Source organism: Herpailurus yagouaroundi, unplaced genomic scaffold, assembly GCF_014898765.1.
Source record: "Herpailurus yagouaroundi ecotype Mexico unplaced genomic scaffold, PumYag 159, whole genome shotgun sequence".
Lineage (NCBI taxonomy): Eukaryota > Metazoa > Chordata > Mammalia > Carnivora > Felidae > Herpailurus > Herpailurus yagouaroundi.
In genome coordinates, this window is record NW_024412400.1 from 45,565,202 (window position 1) to 45,590,059 (window position 24,858).

Consider the following 24,858-nt stretch of genomic DNA (forward strand, 5'->3'; position numbering starts at 1 on the left):
ACTCTACCCTGGATAAAAACCCAATACCACATCTCACCTAAAAAATCGAAACAACTCTAAAGCCATCCCTTCCACGAGGTGCTACTCTAATGCCATTGGGCTGTTAAGTTCAGGCAGTCTTTAGTCCTCATCAGGCATTTGGGGCTAATATTCCGAATTCCTTGGAGACTTCAGGGTCACGACCGAGGGAGTGGATCACCCTGGCTCAAACCCAGGACTCTGGACATCAGCCCTGGCCAAGCCTCTTCTTCTGATTCTGTAAAGCAGGAGAAATACTCTTCTTCCACGGTGCTGGCACCTAAAAGAACATCTCCAAGGGAGAGACCTGCAACACCAATGGCAGTCCATGGTTCAAGGAAGTGAGTTTGGACCCCAGTTCTATCTAATATGGACCTGTATCATGACCTTGGGCAAATGGCTGTTTCTTCGTGTGGAAATAGCGATAGCTCCAAGCCCAAAGTTGCTGTGAAGTTTCATGTGCCTGCACGTGGTAGGCACCCACTAAACAAACATTATTCAACGGGGAAAAGAATGCCGAATATTCATTTTTGGAAAATATTTATTAAAAAACTAAAGTGAATGTGGCAAAAAAACAACAACAACCACCCAACACATACCTTTAAATAGCAAGCATATGACACTGGTTATAAAGCTTTTCCAACTCTACTGATCTAGTCTTTCCCACCAGCTACAGTCAAGGATGGCCTCTGAGGGAAGCCACGTGTAAACAGGTCATCTGTACTAGTGATGAGCAAAACCTAATTAGGTGAGAACTATCAATGGCCATACCATTCGCTTTCCTAGGCAATCCACCCCAAACACAAGACAGTGACCAAATCTCAGGAGTGTGCTCATGGGGATCTGCAGTTCTGGTTTTAATTTGGGAGCGGCAGCTCGGGGGTGAGGAGGGAATGAAGCCGTAGAAAGACAAACGGTATCAGTAGAGGGCAGTCGTAAAGCACCTTTAAAATCTGGACCCTTTCCACAATTTAACTCAGTAATTCTCAAACTTTATTGTCGAACAGAATCACTTGACGAGATTGTTAAATGCACAGGCTCCACAAATCTGCATGTTTAAGATGAGTACTACGGGGGGCTCTGTGCATATTGGTTAGCCATCAGCCATCCAGTTTGAGAAAGACTAAAACAATTCCTACTCCCTAAAAACAAGATAAAGGTTAAGGTTAGGAATCTATCGACAGTCACTGTGCTTTTGTCAACTTGGTGAGACCAGTAGAGAGAGTCAGACAGGAAGGAGCCTCCAATTCCTAACATACTGGCCTACAGGAGCCCTGAGCAACCTGTCAAGTGCTGTTCAGGAAGTAAGTACAATTTCATAAGAAAGTTGATTTCAGATCACAGAACCGACTCCAAATGACTAATAGGCCAACCCCATTCGTTCCTTTTAGTGAACTTTGTTGGGCCAGTGCCAGATGGGAAGCTGCTGTTCAAACAGAACATGGGGGGTAACTGTGGGTCTTGACTTGTGAAGACACAGTGAATAAAACATCTATAAAAACCTTTATTAACCACAGAGCACTGAGCCCAAATAACCTCGGTGCCTCATGGACAACATGTAGAAATGGTCACGTTGATTCCAAGGTTGCCATTATCTGCAAACAGATGCGCTATGGCTGTGTCAAAAACAAGGCAGTCGCTGTTCATGATGGCCGCGGCCACCCCGTCGTGGATGGACCGGGGCGTGGCCTCCCAGGTCAGTCTCCGCCGGTTCCCGTTCAACTCCAGTCTGTAGGCAAAGTTCTCGGCTTGCTTGCGGGTGCCAATGAGCAGCACGATGGCGAAGAACTGCTGGTGGCCCTCGTACTTCTCTTGTTTCTCCAGCACCAGCATGAAGTGATGGCCAAAGCACGACTGCATCATCACCCAGTCGACAGCCCCCGGCAGGTTAATGTCTGTGGCTAGAAAGACGATGTCTTCTCCCTGGAGGGTGGTAATGCTTTTGTGGGCGTGCATGAGATGGGACATCACGGCTTCCAAGGACCCCTGCCACTTGCAGGAAGCACCGGGACAAGGGCAGGAGTAGGGACGGTATTCACAGATGTCTTCGTGTTCTGGCTTCTCCGTGTGGTGCAGGGTCAGGGAACAGCCCGTGGTGGCATACTGCAAGGACAGAAAGATTAACGCATTGAGCCATCGCGCCTTCTCAAAACTCCTACTGGTGCAAACCTCTAAGACGACTCACTCACTTAGGTTTCCGGGGCTTAAACTGAATTCTTAACTACTTTCGCTTGAGAGGAGTTAAGACCACAAGTCTCAGTTCGTATTCATCCTCAGTCTTGCCATACATAAAACTGGGAATGTCCACCACCAGGAAGGGACGGCGGGCCACGTCCTCACTCCCACATCGTTGAAAACGTGAGAACTGAAGTGCTCCTTACTATTAACATCTCAAACGGCATTGCTGAGCCAGCCCTAGGGAACCTGGCCTTCCCCGTATTTTCTGTGACACCTAAAGAATTTTTGAGAACTTCAAATTGCTTAGGTGTACGGCTGGGCAAGGAACAGGTTACCTCCAGACTAGTTTTCACCCAGAGACAATTATGAAAACAGTTTAATTCCTCTTGGTTGTCCCCTGCCCCTTCTTCCTAGCTCAAGCTGGTGACTGAGAGGCCGGCTGCCCCCGCAGTTCCCTGCTCTTGCCTGCAGGAGTGAGCAATCAGGACGGAAGGGGCCGAAGGCCCCCCACATCGCTGGAACTATGACCTCACTCTCCTCACCTTTTACCCATCCCCAGTCCCAAGGGGCTCCACATACACTTTTTGGGTGATGGGAAATCATACCCAAGAGCTACTGTACCAGCTCGGGAACCTGCCGGCCAGGTGGGTTCCAGCCAGTGGAGGTTAAAATGAGGAGGGCCCAGACCACTTCCTCAGGTTCCAGGGCAGGCACTTGTCCCAGACGAGCTTTCTGATAGTCAGTCTGTCCCTCAAATGCTGCCTTAATAGGTAGGGTAGGAACAAAACCTTTTTCTCCCTTGCACTTGGGATGACAGTCCTGATGAATAAATCACACCTATCTTGGGAAAAGACCACATGGCCAAGAACCAGACTTCTCCCAACCCTCCCAAGAATGACACTGTTAACTCCTAGGTACCAGATGGGGCACCAGCCCACAGGTAGACACTTCCCCAGAGAGCTGTGCTGGTGTGTTGTAACAAATCAGGAAACCTGAATCACCTTTCTGGGTGAAACTAGAAGCCGGCCGCATCCCCCTCAAGCTCGTGGTGGCAGGTACATCGGCTGCGTGACCCCGCTTGGATTCCCCCAGCCCGCTACCGAGACATAAAGACAGCGAAGGTGGGCAGGGCCAGGCCATGTGTCTAAGACGCCGTGCCCATTTGCTAACAAAACAAAGCCCCGTGTCTGTTTGGATGGTCACTACACTGCCCAGGGGTAAACCCCTTATAAACTTGAAGTCGGTCAAATCCTAATCTCCGCAGATGAATCTGTCACCAGCAACAAGCAGGCACTGGGGACCTTCTCCACACAGGACCCTAAACTGGACTCACTGAGAGGAGGGCGAGAAGGCAGTCTCCATTCTTAGGGAGAGGAGTCTCCCCTCATGAGGAAGTGGGTGGCTTAAAGAAAGAAATGCAGCTGGTTTCTCCCCCACACCTAAAGTGGATTATAATAACCTTCAAGAGAACTTGGCAGAAATGTTTTCATTATTTACTTTGCCCATAGGGAATGCTTATTCATCTTTTTAAACCATGGTCTAATTTTAAAAGCATGGGTATAAAAAAACTTTATAATCAGAAGGAGAAACAAACTTATTTATCCATATGTATTTCTACTTTGTGTTCTTCACAGTTTAAGGCCCCTAAAAAAACAAAATCCCTACTGTGTTTTAAATCTAGGGTGTGGTTAGGAATACAGAGCCTTCTGGTGTTTTTCTGTGAGTGATGGGTAAGGCATTTCTGCCCAGCTTAAAAACACACATTACCCACAATAAAAATAGCAAGAATTAGTCCAGATTCTCTGGCAGATTCTCTGGCTGAAACAAGTCCCCAATCCTTGGATCTGAAGAAGTTTCGGAATGGGCCATTTATCGCAGCTGCCCACGAATCATTCCAAGAACGAGATGAACTCTGGCAAAGAGTGTAGGGAAGGATACCACCTGTATCCCTGACCCAAAGCCCCTGACCCAAAGCCCCAAACCACTCCGTGTTCACGAACTCAGATGTACAACAAATATTTATCGTTTAGCAATCATTTTAGAACTTTTTCTTGTGTGGCTCAGGTAGGAATTTTTACATTCTGAATTATTTGGTTTGCCTTACAAACCACTCACTCTTCCTTCAGCCCAATATAGAGAACAGGGAACCTCCCCAAGCTACACAAATAGAAAAGGCGCTACTTAACATTCATGTGGACAACGACCTTACAAAAAATATCTTGCTACAGCCTCTATTAACTTAAATAAGTATATTTTTAAAGTGTTAGGTGCTTACTCTGCTTTTTCTAAACAGGCTGAACTTTAAAGGCAATCTATTCCTTCTCTTTTCCATCATGGGCGAGGGCGTGTCTTCATGACCACTGGTGCCACTTTTATGACGACTGGATAAGAGATGATCTCTAAAAAGAAAAGATCTAAACTTTAAATATGCGTGCACTCACACGCACACAGACGCATGCGCTCTTGTGCTACACTGCATACTTGGTGCGGCATTGTTCTGGAATAGGGGCTCGCATCCGGGGATCAGAGGGAGGGTTCACAGTCTGATTCCCTGATGCTGTAGGCTCTGTAGGTGCCTCTGAGCAGCAAACCCAAATTGTACCGGCCCCTCGCTTGTGTCTTCCTGACCAGCTCCGAGGGTTCCTAAGGGCTGCCAACCTCTGTCCTGGAGCACGCAGACGGAATCCGCTGCAGATCCCGCCCTCCTGGGGTTTCCGGTCAAGAGGGGCCATGCCATGCAACAACAAGTAACTCAAGACTATCAGAAGTACAGACAACGATGCAAACAAAGATTGGCGGGGCGGGGCGGGGGTGGTGGTGGTGGTGGTGGTGACAGTCGATTTCAAAGTGGGGATGGGCTGAGGAGGAGATTGGGAAAGCTTCACTGTAGGCAAGGTGGACTATGGCTGGAACAGCTCCAACCGGTTCTAGCATTGGGGGAGCGGAGCAAACAGTGGGGATAAAACCTAAATGAGAAGGCAGGTCCAGATACCCTCGGGGACTTTACTGGCAATTTAGTTTGTTTTCTGGGTTCCTGTACAGTAGCACTCCAGGTTTTCCCCACTATCTGAACGTACAGTGTTTCTACAAAACCCTTTGTGAGACAAAATGGCATAAAGCAAAGAAGCAATTGCCATTAACTTAGATGAAAAACTTTTCCAGCATTCCTAGTGCCAAGAAATAACCTCTCTTGGGCTTCTCTGATACCTTAGGACACATCTTGATAACAGATGCACAAAATCAATTGAGATAAAGCACAGATGCTCACAGATGCAGTTCAAAGCTATGGAGTCCTGATGCTGAGTGTAGGTCCCAGGGAAGAAGCTAGGTGAGGCCACGCCTGCTGCTCAGGATGTGCACTGCCCAAGAAATGCTGAACGCTATTTTCCCTTTCCACCTTCTTTCGTAGATGTGTAAATCCTCTTTGGATTTCTTTTGGTTAGCAAAAACAGGTCTTTTGTAAAAGCAAAATGATGTCAAATGGACTTTGAAAAAGTGGGGGATACCTGTACTGACATTTTAGACCAGATCATCCTTCATGGTGGGGGCTGTGCTGTGCACTGTAGGATGTTTAGCAGCATCCCTGGCCTCTACCCACTCGATGCCAGTAGCAATCCTTCCCCATTGTGACACCCAGGAATGTCACAGGCATGGCCAAATGTCTGGGGAAGGGCAAAATGGCCTGGGGTTGATTTTGATGAATGACAAAACCTAGCTGGGCAGCCACAATGCCAGTTGTGAGAAGGGGCCCACACCAGTAAGCAGGTCAGGCTGGTCATTCCCCACCCAACGGGCACTACCCAGGACAGCTCGGGAACGCCAGCTGCCAGTGACGAGACACACGAGCAGAGCCTGGTGGTTTGCAGATCCTGGAGGTAGGCCAGGGTGCTAGTTCTACCTAGTTCTGCCTGACTCATCATGGCCACATGGCCATTTCTGACCACACTCGGGGCACAGCCCTGCATTCCCGTGCTCCTCCTCGAGTGCTCTTTCAAGGTAGGGGGTATAATTCTGGAGTCAAAGAATCAATGTTCTCAGTAAAAGAAACAAAGAACTTACATCTGCCTTAACCTCCAGTCCCCAACCCGCCCCCCAACCCCCAAACCCAGGGTCTGCAGACACACTGCTTCTGGAAGCAGGCAGGTCCTAATACTAACTTCTTCCTTGGATTGCAAGGAGAAAAAACAGCCCTTCGTGACAAGGCTTCTCCCTAAGGAATGAAGATTAGAGCAGCACGTCACGAATAAGTAACCAGTAAGGAGGCCCTCCCATCTTCTCTGGTACCTGGCAAGAAAGTCCTGAGGTGTCACTTTTCACACCCTGGCTGGGGTTTGCCCCACCAAACAGTAAGGAGCCAGAGGACGCCAGCTTTCCTTGAGATCCCCGGTTCTTGTTGCACACTCTCCTTCCTGAGACAGAGCCCTGGGGCTGCCTGTGTGTCCTGGGGACACGTCCGCACCTATAAACGAGATTTCTCCACAGGGCCACAGCTGCTCATGGTCTCCCAGGGGGTGGGGTGAGGTGAAGTGGGAATTCCCTTTAAGCAAACCTCTTTTGGGAGCGAGGGCACAGGGATACACTCGCACACGGAAGCCCCAAGCTAAAGCAGAATGTAGGGAGGGGGAAGATGACCCGGCAGAATGAGAAACAAATGCTGACATAACATTTCTGACTGCTCTTTAGAAACTTTTCAGGTTGCGGTGGCTCAAAAGTCTTGTGCAAACATGTTCTGCTGTGAGAGGCAACGTGTGACCTGGTGCCTCATTTTTAAGTCTTTGCAGAAAGCAGGAAATAGTGCCAATTCTTTCCCTGGGCATGGGGTTTGAAGGGTGTATTTAAGTTGGAATTTAGGTAGGGTTTTTCCTTTTCTGGCAGAGGAACCCATTCACACGCAAATCTGATGAGATACGCCAGAAAACAAACACTAGACACCTGTTATTTACCTAATAAACGCAGTCACATTGTATTTGTTTATGGAATGAGCACATAAACAGAATAACCCTGCTTAGCCAGAGTGCTAGTCAAGGTCATGGATCCTGTGACTGGTTTAGAACACGTTACTTAATCTGTTTCATTAAATGTGAGTCCCTGCAATTCAAGAACAATTTCCTGAGCTCCAACAACCAACAAGTTACTAGAACGGAGGCACCCTGAGCTCCGGCAGAAGCATGTCCCTGCTCAGGGACTGTGGGGTCACCGCCCCACCCCCGCCCACTTACACCTCCTAGGAAACTGAAGTTTATTAGCAAACCATCTGCCGGGGCCTCAAAGGAGAGTGTCTCAGGAAAAACAAAGCACAATCAATATTTTGTTGTTGATGCTCGTAAACGTTTGAATTAAATCCAAGAAACGACCTCGTCGTCTTAGAGTAAGCAAAAGCAAAGTGCGCTCTTCTGTCCATCTAATAAACTGTAATGATCACAAAATGCACACAGACGGCTAAATGCAACGTAGGACCCCAGACCGGGAAACCAGCACTGCCACAAAGGGCATTACTGGGGCAGCAGCTGAAGTTTGAATATGAACCGTGGATTACACAATAGTATCTACTGCAGGTCACATTTCTTGATTTTGATAACGGGACCATAATTATATAAGAAGACCTCCTTGGTTTTAGGAGAAACAGTGCAGTATTTGGGGGAAAGGGGCAAGATGTCTGCAAATTATATTAAAATGGCTAAATAACTGTACGTATGAAGTAAGAACACACAAAATGAAAACGCAAATGGGGCAAAAAGGAAACAACTGCTGAGTCTGGATAAAGGGCATATGGGACTATTTTTGTACTATTATTACAACCGTTGTGGAAATTTGAAATCATATAAAAATAAAAATGTGTTACAGAATTCAGGGACTGAGTTAGCATATTTATCCTCCATGGGGCAGAGATTCTTTCTGCAGGGTTGGTTGAATGAATTAAATTGTATCATACTAGGGTGTTGTTTGTTTTTTTTTTCAAAGAATATATACTTTTAACTGCATACCTACCGGTAAAAGCAACTAAGTTACTTAATTTTTCTTTTTTATTTACTAGAAGCTCTCGGGAGTCATTTTAGTGAACCAATAAATTTTAACAATGAAGACATCGGTTGTTATAATAACCAACACTTCTTTGCCCTCTCTGCCCCTCATGGAAGACAAAGCTTTCTGCATTGCTCCTCTGATCCTTTAAAAGTTGTTGGCCCTGGACTACAGTCTCACGGTTATCCTAACTAGCCACTGCAGGTTCATTATCTACCACGCTTAGTGGTCCAAGGAAAATTCCTCTACTTGATTCCAGACATGTCAGAAAGAGGCTCCAGGACGAAGCTACCCATGCCCCCTTTTTCTTACACAGGTAAACCTCTTTTACTCCCGGGGAGGTGAACTCACACATGGAATCTGGGTTATACCAGTTCAGGTGGAAGGATGATCTCTTGGCAGTATAACTTACTATGTATGATCAGCAGATAATTAGGGGACTATTGGTAGAGGTCTTTCTCTTCTTGACATTCTTTCCCCCCGCGCCTCAACATTCTTAAGACTTGTTTGAATGACCCTCCTTCCCTTCGCCTTCACAGAAAAAAAAAAAAAAAAAAAAAAAAAAAGACTTGTTTGAATGAAAGGGGTGCCTGGGTGGCTCAGTTGGTTAAGCTCCCGGCTTGGGCTCAGGTCATGATCTCTTGGTTCGTGGGTTTCAAGCCTGGCATCGGGCTCTGTGCTGACAGTTCAGAGCCTGTAGCCTGCTTTGGATTCTGTGTCTCCCTCTCTCTCTCTGCCTCTCCCCCACTCATGCTCTGTCTCTCTCAAAAATAAACATTTAAAAAAAATCAAAAAAGAATTAAAAAAAAAAACTTGTTTGAATGGCAGTTGTAGTTAAACCTCATATAGAACCAAAGCATGGTGAAATTACATCTTAACTGGCAGTTAAACTTAGACTTCACCACTTTTTCTTAATGTTTATTTATTTTGAGAGAGAGAGAAAGTGCAAGCAGGGTAGGGGCGGAGAGAGAGGGAGAGAGAGAGTCCCAAGGAGGCTTCACACCATCAGTGCAGAACCCAATGCAGAGCTCAATCTCAGGCATCGTGAGATCAGGACCTGAGCCAAAATCAAGACCCTGATGCTCAACCAACTGAGCCGTGCAGGTGGCCCCAGATTTTACCACTTAAAAAAAACTTTTTTTAAGAGACATAAACAGAGTACAAGCAGGGGAGGGGCAGAGAAAGAGGGAGACACAGAATCCCAAGCAGGCACCAGGCTCTGAGCTGTCAGCACAGACCCTGACGTGGGGCTCGAACTCATGAACCACGAGATCATGACCTAAGCCAGATGCTTAACTGACTGAGTCACCCAGGTGCCCCAATTTTACCACTTTCTAAAAGGACTTCTAGCAAGTCGAACTAGCTCTTTCATGACTAAAAGTCTGTTACTCTGCCCTCAAAATATCAGTGGATGATCACAGGTTATTTTCTAGTTAATTTATGGGTCTATTTATTTTGTTCATTGATTTACTGATTTGCCTACTTCCTGCCCACCTGACATTTGTTGGTAAATGAATAGACATTAGGTTTATCTGCAGATGATTGTTCTCCACCGTATTAATTTTACTTTAATTAAAAGTCTTACTATGGAACTTAGAATTTAAAAAAAAAAATCAATATATCTTGAGATCAAGAAGGAAAAATGTCTTTATTAGACTTCGGTCACTATGGGTTTTGTTATTTTTCATAAAGGCATTTCACATATTTTATTTACATAAACTATTCGGGGTGGGGGTGTTTGAAGCTTTTCTGAAATCGTACATAGATGGGGAAACAATAAGGTTGTCATTTGAGCGGCTCTATATCCCTCTTGTTTAAAATGAGTTTATTGGGGTGCCTGCGTGGCTCAGTCAGTTAAGCGTCCAACTTTGGCTCAGGTCACGATCTCACAGTCGTTGAGTTCGAGCCCTGCGTTGGGCTCTGTGCTGAAAGCTCCGAGCCTGGAGCCTGCTTGGGATTCTGTGTCTCTGCCCCTCTCCCTCTCCTTCTCTCTCCCCCCTGCCTCTCAAAAATAAATAAACATTAAAAAAAAAGGGGGGGGGTTACAACCACCAGTTAGAGTTCAGTTACCTTGCGTTCCGTGTAGCACAAATTGAGCCTACCATGTCACCTCTGCGTGGATCTACAAAACCGTCGACCACTCATCCGTGGACTCTCATTAAGGTTAGACTTGGGCAACAGGACAAAGTGAACCCTCTTCTTGTGCCTCAGTCACGATGCTCAACCTGCATCTGTCTAGCCACCATCCTCTAAGAACCTTAAGGGATCTGCACTAACCCAGAGGGCGGATTCCTTACCTCCACTGTGAGGCAGCGCAAAGAAAGAATCCTCGGCCAAAGGTTCCGTAACGGTTCCATGGATACTGATTATTATGAGAAGACGGTATCACTCAGGGCCAGCACCGTCAAACGGTGGCGAGACTAAGAAAACACGGACCTCTAACTTCATGAGCTTTCTGCTGGAGAAGGCAATGCTAATTAAAGTCGTGGGCTCTGGGGCGCCTGAGTGGCTCAGTCGGTTAAGCGGCTGACTTCGGCTCAGGTCATGATCTCGCGGTCCGTGAGTTCGAGCCCCGCGTTGGGCTCTGTGCTGACAGCTCAGAGCCTGGAGCCTGTTTCAGATTCTGTGTCTTCCTCTCTGGCCCTCCCCCGTTCATGCCCTGTCTCTCTCTGTCTCAAAAATAAATAAACATTAAAAAAATAATAATAATAATAAAAAAATAAAGTCGTGGGCTCAAGAGTTCCTCTGTTTGCCTGAGAGAACACTGACAAACCCCACGGTGCAGACGGCTTTTTTACGACAGGTGTCCTGGGGGCAGACTGGGGCGATGTTAGCCCAGTCATCTGAGAACATCCTGCCGTTGGGGAGGGGAGCGCATCTGGCCGTACAAAGCCTCCTTGGGCTGGCAGGGGGTTATTTTTAATCTCAGAAACTTTAAACAAAAGTTGACGTTTGACCAAACACGCTTCTCATCTGACCATGGCCAGACCAGAGTCAGCAGGCAACGACACAGTCTCCCGGAGAAGCAGTTTTGTGAGGTGCCTTCAGAGCGTGGGTTCAAGCAAACAAAAGCACCTCAGGGTCAGAGCCGGAATTAAAGGCTTTCTGCCACCCTACCAGTGCCTCACCTGCTCTTTGTCACTACGCCCTTACCCCTCCAAGCCAGGCTCCCACCTGCATAATCACACTAACCGCTCCGACCCGCCTCCAACAGGGCTGCATCCCTCTGCAGTCTTTATGTCTCAACTAAAGGAATCGCATTCACTGGAAGACTTAAGTGGTAGGGCTGCCCGATCTAGCAACTAAAAACACAAGATGCCCAGGATGTCCCAGGCGACATTTGGGTTATACTTGCACCAAAAGAAAATTACCTGAAATTGCACCAAATATTGTTGATCTAAAATTCAAATTTAAGTGGGCACCTTGTAGTTTACCTGGCAACCTTAATAAGAGGGCCCTCCTGATAGCGGGGTCATCCCTCCAGAAGCCATTATGTGAATTTGGAATGGGAGGGGGGATCGTTGTCCCTCAGGGAGGGGTGAAGCGGATAGCGGGAAAGGCAGGGGGCTGAGGGGGAAAAGACACTGTGTGTGTAATTACAAGGCCCGTCCTGGAGTTTCTGTTCCCTGAACTTACAAACCGTAGGACTTTGGGCAAATCTCTTAGGCAGGATACTAACTGTGTCCTGTTTCCTTTACAAAGTGATGAGGAGGAGATAACATGAGATAATATGCCTCGTTCAGACAAGGTAAACAACACTCTGTACAAGCAGCTCTGCTGGCCTCCCTACGTAACCCCATCAGGACCTTCCATCCCTTCCTTCTTTGTGGGTAGATAGCTGCTTATCCTATATAATGCAGCTCTGTCCCCCAACACTGCTGAGAGGTCTCCAGACTCCTCTGCTCCTGCTGCTTGAGGAGGGCTCTGCGGGCACATCTGTCTCCTCTGTTAGACTCGTAGCTTCAGAAGGAGGGGGTTTGCGGGGGAGGCAAGGACTGGCTGGTCAGATGGTTTGTAGGAGGGAGAGGCTGTAGGAGATTCCCAGGTACGGGGAGATATGAAAGTTAGTTGCTAATCAGGAAGAGCCAGCTCTGGCCCAAGGTTCCATCAGGGAGAAAAAGCAGGCAGTAGTGTTAAAAAAAAAAAAAAAAGCCAAAAGGATAACACCCATTGTAGGTGATGCTGGAAAGAAATGGACACTCAATTGTGAAGGATTCCAAGTGAGAAAGCAGTTTGGCTCTGCTATCAAAAGCTTTTTGATTTCTACACATACCCTTTGGCCCTACCATCCAACTTCTAGGAAGTTACCGTTAGGAAATAATTACTTTCCTATGCACAAGAACTGCTCTAGCAGTACTTAAAAAAAATTTTTTTTAACCATAAAAAACAGAATGATTTAAATGACCGCAAATGGGAGCTTGCTTAAACATCTCTGGTACTATCAGAATACTATGCAGCCATTAAACATGAACTTAAAGACTATTTACCAATGTTGAAAAGCAGTCATGATGTTTTAGATGAAAAAATATGTTATGACATTGTGTGTGGTTTATCTTACCTGCTTTTCTTTGAGTGAAAAACCCCACTGATGTCGATGTAAGTTTGTAAGGACAAATGCAAAAATGGTACAGTGGTTATTTCTAGGTGGGAGGATTATAAGAGATTTTAACTGCATATACATATTATATATAAATATATATTTTAACTATATATTATATTTTGAGAGAGAGTGAAAGTGGGGGAGGGGCAGAGAGTGAGGGAGAGAGGGAAACTTAAGCCCGTTCCATGCCTGGTCGAACTCACAACCTTGAGATTATGACCTGAGCTGAAATCAAGGCAGATTCTTAACTGACTGAGCCACCCAGGTGCCCCTAATTTTATATTTTTATATGTTCTACATTTTAAAATAATGATCATAACTTTTAAAAACATACTTTATAATGTGTAAAATAAAATATACACGTTAAAAAACATAGCCTAATCTAACCAGGCTTTCTCCTCTAAAAGCATTATAGAAATGAAAAACACTAAGCCTTGTCACTGAAAAACCGATGCCAGGGCCAGAGTAACTCAGCTGTATGAAAACCTACATGATAAGGAGGAGGGAAGAGAAACTCAGTAGGAGAGTATGTGGGAGAAAAGAGGTTCTTTTTTTTTTCTTTTTAAAGTTTATGCCTGGACTTGACCTCACACACTGACCATTTGTTTTCTGCCAGCTTCTAACCGTGCTGTGGTTCTTCAGTGCTGGGGCTGTGCTAGGCGCTTTGCATGAATTATTACCATGTTTGATGCTCACAACAACCCAGTATGCACCGTATTTTACCAAGGAGCTGCTGAGGTTTGGAGAAGTCACCAAACCCCTCATGTGGGGATGCAGCAGGGATCTGGACTAGGAGGTTCGAGAAGGGCCTCCCTCAAAACTACTAGCAGAGGGGCGCCTGGGTGGCTCAGTCGGTTAAGCGTCGGACTTCAGCTCAGGTCATGATCTCACAGCTCATGAGTTCGAGCCCCGCGGCTGACTCTGCTGACAGCTCGGAACCTGGAGCCTGCTTCGGATTCTGTGCCTCCCTCTCTCTCTCTCTGCCCCTTCTCCACGCGCACTGACTCTGTTTCTCAAAACTAAATTAAAAAAAAAAAAAAAAAAACTACTAGAGGAGAAGGCAGCCTGGGGATAGGAGTAACCCAAAGATACTACTTTTGTCCATTCGAAGTTTTAAAATAGGGCCCAGGCCCACACATTTAACACAGGTATATCTTTCATCCGTCTACAGTGTCTGTGGCTAAACACTGGGAAGGGGTAATCTTTTATCTCACAGACACCATATAGTCTAAAAATCACTACAGAAAACCTTTACCCAACTGGAGATGAGACCAACAGTTTCCCAATGTTTAAGAAAAGCTAATGGAGCTAGATGAGGACCTGGGTTAAAAGTGATGAAATTCTGCTAGAGAATTTTCACTATCTCTAGTAAGCCTTAGAAAGCACATTCTCAGGTTTAACATAAAGATATATTTAATCAGGAAAACTTTTTAGCTTTCTTATTTTCCTCTTCAGGATGTGCAGAGCAGAGTCATATTCTGATGCCCCATGTATGATCCCACCCTGCACAACTTGCCAGTAATACACCATGTATTGCACTGGGCGTTCGCTTTAGCAAACGTGTACCTACTGTGTGTCCCTTTCAAGGAGTGAGGACCTTATTAGTTTGCACGAAAAATGCCATCGTTCACAAATTTTGTCTGCACGAGTCTGGCTCTTACATTTTATAAGGTCTTACTGTAGTCATACGCATGCGGTATTTTGTAGGAGCTTCAAAAAAAAGGGATCTAACACAGAACAGGAGGATCTAATCCAGTCTCAGGTTAGGCATTTTACAGACTAGACCTGCCGTACCTTTCAGTTCTCCTCCCTTCTGGTTGTCCCAAATGTCAACTTTAAGTCACAGTGATTTACTCCTAGTTCTAGAGGTGGTGACCTGTGAAAAATGCCTGCCAACTATGTGTAGAATCAGCATAAACTTTAGGGCTCCTACCCAGCATTCTAGTGCTTCAGTTCTTTTTTTTTTTTTCTTCCTTTTTTAATTTTTTAAATTTTTAAATTTTTAGTTTATTTATTTAACATGAAATTTATTGTCAAATTGGTTTCCATACAACACCCAGTGCTCATCCCAACAGGTGCCCTCCTCAATGCCCATCACCCACTTTCCCTTCCCTCCCACCCCCATCAACCTTCAGTTTATTCTCCGTTTTTAAGAGTCTCTTATGGTTTGCCTCCCTCCCTCTCTGTAACTTTTTTTCCCTTCCCCTCCCCCATGGTCTTCTGTTAAGTTTCTCAGGATCCACATAAGAGTGAAAACATATGGTATCTGTCTTTCTCTGTATGACTTATTTCACTTAGCATAACACTCTCCAGTTCCATCCACGTTGCTACAAAGGGCCATATTTCATTCTTTCTCTTTGCCAAGTAGTATTCCACTGTATATATAAACCCCAACTTCTTTATCCATTATCCATTATCAGTTGGTGGACATTTAGGCTCTTTCCAGAATTTGGCTATTGTTGAAAGTGCTGCTATAAACATTGGGGTACAAGTGCCCCTATGTATGAGAGAGAGCAAGAGACAGAGAGTGGGGAAGGGGCACAGAGAGAGAGAGAGACAGAATCCGAAGCAGGCTCCAGGCTCTGAGCTATCAGCACAGAGCCCAACGCGGGGCTCGAACTCACAGACCGTGAGATCATGACCTGAGCTGAAGTCAGACGCTCAACTGACTGAGCCACCCAGGCGCCCCTCTAATGCTTCTGTTCTTAATTTTACACTCAAAAATTCTGTCAATTTGGTTCCTGAAAATCTGGAGCCTCACCGTAGATGTACGTGGACTCTGGTGCTTGCCTGCACACGCTTTCAAGAGTAAACCTAGCCAACTTCGGTCAGTAGTGAAGACCACAGGGGAAATAGCCAAAGTAAATGGTCTTTGTCTTAGAGGAGTTTTCAAGATGAAGAAAAAACCTTTGAAATGGTTTTGGCAAAGTGGCTTATCCTCTCAGACTTCTGGGCAACTGATCATCCATCACCCAGCAACCGCCTTGATCCCACCCACCTTCCATTTGATCTGGTGAAGCAAAAGACTTAGCAATTCTAGTCACATCTCGGAGCAACCTACCAGCTTGGTGTTATCTCCATTCTTGTTAACTGATGAACAGACAAGCTCAGGGAAGTATGTGACTGGACCAAGGTCATACAAAACCAGGATGAGAACCCAGTTCTGTCTTTTGCCTAGTACTCTTTTCCCTAGATTGTGAAATTTTAGGGGGAAAAAAATTTTCCCTAATGGTATAATGATTTAATAATGGTAAAATGATTTAGTCCAACTCTTTCTCTTAAAGACACTCAGGTCCAAAGACATAAACTGACCTGTTCAAAGTCAAATGTCTAGTCACTGGGACAAGAGTTCAGGCTCCCCAGGGGGCCAGGATAGACTATTCTCTTGGCAAAACATAGATGAAAATAAGCTATAAAACCACCTACAGTTGGGACCGCTCAGAATTCCAAAGTTCATGGAGAGTAAGAGTTAAAGGCAAACTTCCAGGCTCAGCGAATGCTTTCTAAAAGAGAACCAGACCAGAGGTTGCAAGCTGGCAGCTGGAATTTGGTCTGCAGACAGGGGTGGTTTGGCTTGCACGTTCTGGCCTTCAATATGAATTTGGCCAATGTTAAAAAAAAAAAAAAAATTGAGATACTTCACATTTAAAAAAAAAACCAGATTTTTTGGCTTTTTTTAAAAAAAAAAAAAAAAATCCAAAGGTCTGGCAGGCTGCATCCACACTCTCACCCCCTGCCGATCAGCCAGGGCTGAGCAGAAAGTGTCTCGACTGCTCCCTGAGGTCTCCTGAACCCTTGGCCACGGTCAGACACCTCTCTCCCTCACTTCACCTGTCCCCGCTGCCTTGTAGGTTTGTCCACACTGAGGGGCTTTTAACTTTCTATTTTCAGGAACAAAAGCAACACTGTCACAACCCAACTGCAAGGGGAGACTTGTCTGACTGAGGCTTTCCAGTTCAGTGATTATCTGGAGACACGCTGTTAGAAACTTTTAGAGAAAACAAAGAAAAAAATGGAGAGAAAATGCTTCAGAGTGTAAGTGGGCTGGAGTGGTTTAGCATTCCCCACCTTTGTGGAGAGAAATACTTGGCTGATACTCAGATAACACACACTGTTGAGTGGGGGTACAAATGTGTCAACCTTCACTTCTCCCCCTACACCCACGCTCCACTGAGAGCTGGTGGGTTTGAGATATGGGAAGAGGATGTCAAAACTTCTCAGGCATAGAGCAAGCCATAGAATGGACTAAAAATAGCACAAGTGCAAGAGAGCCCTACTTGATAGAGATCCTTTTCTTAAAAGGAGACCTGAGCTAATAATGCATGTGGTTCCCTCTGTCAAAGGTGCTGGCAACACTTTAGCCTTTAATTAAGTGGCCCCATACCTATGTAAGGAAGCTATTTGGCAACAAATCCATTTGTGAGCCAACTGAAGCATGAGCAGTTCAGAGCTGTGATGAAATACCCCCAAATGTTAGATCTGTGGGCTATTTCCCCCTGACTTGCCCATCCCACATGTCCTACAAAATTCCTACCAGTGAATTCCATAGCGAACATGTATGTTGTCTCTTTGGGATGTTCCCATCAGAGGCCCATCTGGTAAACGTATCTGGTCACATGGTTTTGTTTGTTCCTGGTGGGTGCCAACCTTAAGTTATAGTCTGGGGCCTTGGAATAAAAGGCAAAAATCCCTACATAGCACAAAGGATGTGTGCCTTTGGGATGCAGGTTCATGAACAGGCCTACTGATCTTGACAAGTCACTTAACCCTAACCTCTCTATAGACATTTGTTTCTTTACCTGAAAAAAAGAAAGGCAAACTAATAAATGACCCTTGAAAGATAGCTGGGACACAGGCACCCAATAACCATTCCACATAGCCTTCCTTCTTTTCATGGTATTCTAGAAGCTACAGGTCCTTGGAAGTCAAGCAGTTCAATCCCTTTATTTACAGATGAGGAAATCAAGGCCCCAAGAGGTGGTCTCTCAGGCAAACAATGGCAGCGCCCGGCTACACTTGAGATCTGGGCTCTGGTATATCATCCAACATTGTTTTTCTCACATGAGTCAGCCCATTAGAGAAGTTCTGAGAGCAGGTAGGGGCAGTGACAAGGCAGTCCCTATGATTTCCAGGAGTAAGCGCAAGCCAAGGGCTCGCTACACAGACCTATCTTGCTGAAGTCTGACATAGGTCTGATCACTCCCTATTGCTCTCAACCCTCAACTGACCTATCTTTGGTGCTTGCTGTATAATATCCAAGTTTGGTTTATCTAAACTAATTGGCTGAGCTGTCCTGTCAATAGTTTGCATTACTGGTCAAAGTTGAGGCATGCATTCTCCAGCTTTATGAATCTCTCACACAAGAGTGACTCCAAGATCACTTTCTAAACTTGGTGCCTGGTCTGTAGGGGAATGGTTGACCCTGTTTAGTTTCAGCTTGCAACGTGATGGCTTTCCTTAAATGCATTCAAATAGAATAGGGACTTGGAAAACCACTGACATGTCTAGAAACACTGAGTACCCCTGATTCCCAAGAGAACTGTTCTTCAAGAAGGGCTTCACTAGCATATTACACATTAGGAACAAAAAACATGCTTCAATAGGAACCAGAATCCTAGGTCCTCAAAGTGAAACTTCACACTTTATATAGCATAACTGCTTCCTTCCCTTCTTCTTGGGAGCAACACAATGCTCTTATGAGATTGTTTTTTTTTTTTTTTAATTTTTTTTTTTAACATTTATTTATTTTTGAGACAGAGAGAGACAGAGCATGAACGGGGGAGGGGCAGAGAGAGAGGGAGACACAGAATGGGAAGCAGGCTCCAGGCTCTGAGCCATCAGCCCAGAGCCCGACGCGGGGCTCGAACTCACGGACCGCGAGATCGTGACCTGAGCCGAAGTCGGACGCTCAACCGACTGAGCCACCCAGGCGCCCCGAGATTGCTTTTTAAAAATAAGTTATGGAATACTGACTGAAACCAAATGTCCCTCTGTGAACTGTAATTCACCTAAAGCCATTTCTTCTGTAAGCCACTGAACGTTTGGGACAAAGCGAAGAGCTGAAAAGGTAGCTCCTCAGAAATCCTATGGGACACCCCCTGCAGTCCCCACGATATATCTCAAACATCAAATACCCACTCTTAATGTCAACTATCACCAAATCTTTTCTTGACCACAAGGCTTCCATCTTCTTCATCACCCTAAAAAAATTATAGAAACATCCAAATTTCATGAGAAACAACTACTGGGCTGGATGAATTAGTCAACATTATATGAGAGGTGGTTGAAAGCAGAGTAATTTATTAAGGTTAACTGAAAACCCATAGCCCAAACACGGATTCAAGCCTGTATTTGAATATGCTATTTTAAACTTGATTTGTGGCAGGGCACAGACCAAATTAAATCACTCATTTTACTGACTTGAGTCCCAAGCTTCAATTCTCTGGTGGATTATTTTTAATTTAAAAGTAAGCTCTTGCCCTATAAAAATAAGCAGCACCAAGGAGAAATGCAAGACAGCTTAGATGGCCCAAGAGGCAGAACAGTTACTTTAAAAAAAAAAAAAAAAAAGACTATTAATGACATGATTTCCATTTCTAAGTTTAGAAAACGAACTTTATGGTCCAGCTCTAGATGATCATGAGGTACTACAGACAGGTATGTCTCAGAAACTGCTCCTGAAGATTTTTAATTACTAGATGTAAGTAAATAGATGCTATATAATATGTCCACACAACGAAAAACTAGGCAGCCATTTAATACAATGAGGTAGAGCTAGGTTTCAGACATAGAAAAAATACGTATAATAATACGACTTTACAACAGCAATTTGCACAAGTTCTTTCTGGAGAAGAATTTATGTCTGTGTGTGTTTAGGAAGCTTCTTGACACACGCTGACATCCAGGATTCTATATTCAGCTGTGAAAGTGTAAACGTGGCTACACAAATCCATAAAGATACACAGTAAGCCTAACAATGGTGGGAAAGGGGGTGAGAGGTCTTGGTCTTTCATGTGACTTTTCTTCAGTGGTTTGCATTTTTTTTGCAAGAGCATTGCTAACTTTTTAAACTAAATAAATAAAGTCATGGGCTTGGGAGAACTGTAAGAGCTCCTATGTGCCCTTCCTGATAAATTCCTGATCAACTCTTGTTTTCACCCCACTTAGTACAAACACACATCTCCCTACTCCTTGGAAGGCTAGGAGAGGGAAAGGCGTGGTTCGCAGGGTTTTCGTGTTGCTGGAGGAAAACAGGCTGTAGGCGCCCTTTTTTTAGCTACACTCCCGAGGGCTCCCACGTGTCAGGCGTGCGCAGAGGGCAGGCGCGGGGTGCAGGGGCAATCCAGTACCGATCCTTACAAGCGGAGCGCTGGTAAAGGGTGCGTTTAGCTCGCTTATTTCTTCCCTCCCCAACACCCACCCCCCCCTCCCCGCCCGCCAGCTTCCTGGTCCAAGTTTTACTTGTCCAGTCTAACCCTACCGAGCACACCAAGCACAGAGTCTACAGAGTTCGCAGGCACCTGGAGGGGAGGGCTGTGATGCGTTCTAAAAAACGATCGCGTGCCAATTATTCCGGGGTCAGCACTCGGGCAACTGTCAGCTCAGAGTTATCCCAAAGTGGACAGGTGGGCGTGGGGGAGGGTGGACAAGTGTAAACATTTCTTTTTTTAAAATAAGAGAGATGCCACCTGCCTCTCAGCTCATACGAGTGGGCTGGAGGACACAGGAGTTCTGGGAGGTCGCCAGGCGGAGGTGCGCGGGTGGCACCTGGGCTTACCTTGCAGGGAAACAGGACTGCCGAGGCCACCTTCTCCATAGCCAGGTTCCTGATGCTGGGCGTCAGGGCGCCCCTGCACGTCGGGCAGCAGCTCAACTTCTGGCGGCATTGGTTACACACCAGGTGCCCGGCCTGGCACTGCAGGATGGGGGGCAGGACATAGTCAAAGCAGACCGGGCACTCGAAGAGCGAGGTCAGCTCGTGGTGCTGCGGGGACACCGGGCCAGCCCCGCCACCGCCGCCGGGGCCCGAGATCACCGCCGCCGCGGCGGGCACCGCGGACGAGCCGGGGCCCGCAGCCGAGATGGTGGCGGCGGCCGGGGGCGCAGCCGGGGACGGAGCGTGCTGAGGCTGCGGCGGCGGCTGCTTGCTGCAGGGTTTGTTAGCGCTGGGGCCGGTGGAGGACGGGCGGCTCATCGCGCTCCGAACCAACCATGGAACTGCGGGCGCCTGCCTGCCGCGGGGCCGCCGGGGTCAAGGCGGTGCGCGCCCCGCGGGCGGCAGGCTCCGAGGCAACGCCACCGCGCCCAGCACGGAACCGAGCAGCAGAAACGGCCGGCTCCTGCAGGAGAGGGACTGGACTGCGCCGACGATCTCCGCGGCCCCCGGCGTTCCAAACAGTCTTCCGCGCCCCCAGACTCCTCCTCCCGGCGGCGTCGCGGGCCGCGAACCCGAGCGGTGCGCAGAACCCCGGCCCACCAGCTTCTGGAGCGGCAGCTGACGCAAGCCCCGGGGGCGCGCGCGGACGTGACGCCTGGACACGTGTGCGGCCGCTCAGGCGCGCGGGGACTGGCAGAGCCACCCTGCGCTGGGGCGCCGGCTCCGCCCGAGTCCAGCTGGCAGCGCGGGGGGCCGCCTAGCGAGGGCCTCTCCTGCCCAGGCTGCGGGCCGGCCCGCGCCAGTGAGCATGCCCGGCTCGCCGCGGCCGCGCGGGGTCTGCCTTCCGGGTTGGGGAGGGGGCCGCCCTTTGGCAAGGCGTCGCTGAAGTCCTGTGGCCACACCCCGGGGAGCCACGCCGGCGCTTCCCGGGCGCAAACCAGAAGGACAACTTCGGGCGGGCGGGGGCTAGGGTGGTGGGCGGGGCGGGACGCGCGCCCCTGCCCAGGTCGGAAAAAACCGAGAGGTTTCTCTTTCCCCGGGTTGAGTCACCCGCGCGAGAGGGGAGGCGGATGGCGCCGGCGGGCGGGCCGAGTCTGGAACGCTGGGTCAACTTTGGGCGGGAGTAGGGCAGGGGGCTCCGGCTGGGTCTGCAACGGGCCCAGGACCTGGTGCTGGGCTGTTAAAGGTGGGTTTGGACCACTCGTTAGTCCTGCGTCCCAGGGTGGGAAGGAGGTAAGCTCTATTAATTTACCAGCGGACCTGGCGACGTTGAATTGAGAGCCACTGACTTGCGTGGCAGGCCAGGGATGGAGATCATGGGCAGCGTTGGCTAAAAGGAGAGTTCAAGATCACTGGAAGTGCCAGAAATGTGGGTTGGGGTCTTGAGGCCTCAGGAAGACTAGGTGACCCTCCAGTACAAGGCGGTGCATCCTCATCTTTGAAATCCCCCGGAAGTCCAACGCAAGTTGTAGGCGCTGACTCCGCACACCCCGCGAAGCCCTAGAGAGGTGATGATACTCCAGAGTGAACCACATGTTAATTTAATGTATGCTGTATGCGCCGCGTGGAATTGCTGTTCTGCATAATATGAGCCACTGACGCTGAAGCTGGGGAAAGGTGCTACCGAAATGGGAATCGGATGATTCTTTGTAGGAGAGACAGTGAGTGGAAAGGAACAAGTCTGGACTGGGTGAAGAACGGTGCCTTCCATTTACCATCTGTGTGTCTTCGGCCAAAGTCTTTAATTTCTTTGTGCCTCAGTTTCCTCATCTGTAAAAAGAATAAAAATAGTACCTACCTTATAAATGGGACAGTGAGGATTAAGTGAGTTTGATATATGTGAAGAACTCGGCCTATCCTAAGCACTTCTTCAGTGTTAGCTATTATTTAAAAAAAATTAATAGTGAATATGTAATGAATAAAATCATCCAAAAAAAAAAAAAAAAGGCTGTTAGAGCCCAGAAGAAATAAAATGTAATCTTATAAAGACATCTAGAAAGACTACATGCATAGAATTGGTGAAATCTGATCTAAATCTTGAAAAAAAATTAATAGACATGGTGTCATTCAATCATTTAGTGTTTCCTGAACGTTTATTATGTGCCAGCCCTTGTTTGGGTTCTGAGAAAGGTTATTATTCAGTTTTCATTCTAGTGAGGGAGCAATGCCAATAACCAGATACTCATGAGAGAAGATTTCGGCTTACTAGGTTGGGGGTGGGGAGTGAAAACATTGCATCAGGAGTTAAAGCACAATGAGAGAATGCACTTGGGGATTTACTGAGACTTGGGCGAGTGGACAGCATGGGAACCTCAGTCGGCCTCTTAAGACCTTTAACCTCAAAGGGAGGCAGTGACCACAGATTTTTGAAAAACAATAATACGACTGAAGCTGAGTTTGTGGAAGGGTACTCTGGGGGGATACAAAATAATAACTAATATTTACTGAGTGCCCACTATGTGCCAGGCGTGGATGGCTCTAAGGATTTCTCAATAACCCTACGTGATGGGTACTGTTGTTATCTCCATCTTATACTTGAGGAAACTGAGACACAGGGAGATTAATTCGCTCGAGATGAAACAGCTAATAATGTTGGAAAACGCTGCAGAGCCCCATTCTAACTACTCGTCTATATCCCTTTCATTTATCCTCAACTCCTGCTTATAGCCTGGTTAAGGAGTTGAGATCCGCGCACTCAACAGTCAGAAAATAGTGGTAGAGCCTGTAATAAAGCACCGAATTTTGTGGGTACACTTTGCATAAATTCGTTCCTTAGCTGATCGTGAGCGGGAAAAAAAACTAAATTGTATTTATTTTATCTTTATCTTTTTAGAGCACATCGAACATAATAGTGACAACAGAAAAATTCACCCATAGTTTCACTTTTATCTGGGAAAATATAACATTTTCCACTTTTAATTTAAAACCCAAGTGTGTCGAATTTATTACCAGAATTTGTTTTCCTTCCCTCCACCCCTGGCCTCTCAGTTCAGGTGCCCTCTACTCCCAGAGCTTATACTGAAGAAACACGGTCCCTACTCTGGCCATGTTTACGTGAGCCTTCAGTTCTCCAGCCTGCTAGGCCATGGTTGTTCAAAAAGCAATTTGGTTTTGGAGATGTTGAAACAAAGAACAGGGAAACCAGCTCTCTGCAGAGACAGTTTTTCTAAAAATACAGCTAACCCATCCATTCTTACCCTGTCAGATGCCTCCCGGGGTATGAAGAAATTTCTTCTTGTTTCCTCCTTTACGTCAATGCATTCTTGATTAAGTCAACTAGGGTGATTAAAGGAAAAAAAAAAAATCTCCTCTGGGCAGTTGCTAAAGGTTGGTAGGACAAGAGTGGACAGGCCTGTTGGTCGACCCACATTGATCACCTCTCCATGCTGCCAGACTGGCTTTTCTAGTCCTACTTCTTTCTTGCTCCTTCCATGTGGCTTTTGTTTTTTAAAAAAATTTTCAAATGTTTTATTTATTTTTGAGACAGGGAGAGACAGAGCATGAACAGGGGAGGGTCAGAGAGAGGGAGACACAGAGTCTGAAACAGGCTCCAGGCTCTGAGCTGTCAGCACAGAGCCCGACGCGGGGCTCCAACTCATGGACTGCGAGATCATGACCTGAGCCGAAGTCGGCTGATTAACCAACTGAGCCACCCAGGCGCCTGCATGGGGCTTTTGGATCAGAGAAGGGTGGCCTTTGCACAGTGGGCACTGTGAGCTAGAGTACTCTGTCACAAGGGCATGTATGCTAAGATGAACTGTGTTATTTGCCCTTGGGGGTTCCTGTTGTTGCCAAGCTTGTGTTGTATGCGTGACTTTGTGGTCTGGGGAGTGGGGGGTGGGGGGTCCTCAATCTTTTGTCATCTCCTGATTATTGACTCATTTACCACATCTGCTGGATGACAGGCTGGCCTCCTTCCCCGCCCACTGAGCCCTGGATTGCGCAAAAGGGACACGTATGAAGCAGGACACCTCTCCTCATCCCATCTCCCGCTTTGTACTACCATTTAAAGATGAGGGCTGGGGGGCGCCTGGGTGGCGCAGTCGGTTAAGCGTCCGACTTCAGCCAGGTCACGATCTCGCGGTCCGTGAGTTCGAGCCCCGCGTCGGGCTCTGGGCTGATGGCCTGTTTCCGATTCTGTGTCTCCCTCTCTCTCTGCCCCTCC

At 47.0% G+C, this 24,858-nt stretch overlaps 1 protein-coding gene across 1 annotated transcript; it reads right to left on the reverse strand.

The window, feature by feature from the left end:
• Positions 1-545: 545 nt before the first annotated feature.
• Positions 546-21,031, reverse strand: SIAH2 (siah E3 ubiquitin protein ligase 2). Its single transcript, XM_040480486.1, has 2 exons — positions 20,595-21,031; positions 546-2,121 (listed from the first exon to the last, which is right to left on the reverse strand). Exons 1-2 carry the CDS (start codon positions 21,009-21,011, stop codon positions 1,564-1,566), a joined length of 975 nt encoding a protein of 324 aa, XP_040336420.1. The 5' UTR covers positions 21,012-21,031; the 3' UTR covers positions 546-1,563.
• Between the last annotated feature and the right edge of the window lie 3,827 nt (positions 21,032-24,858).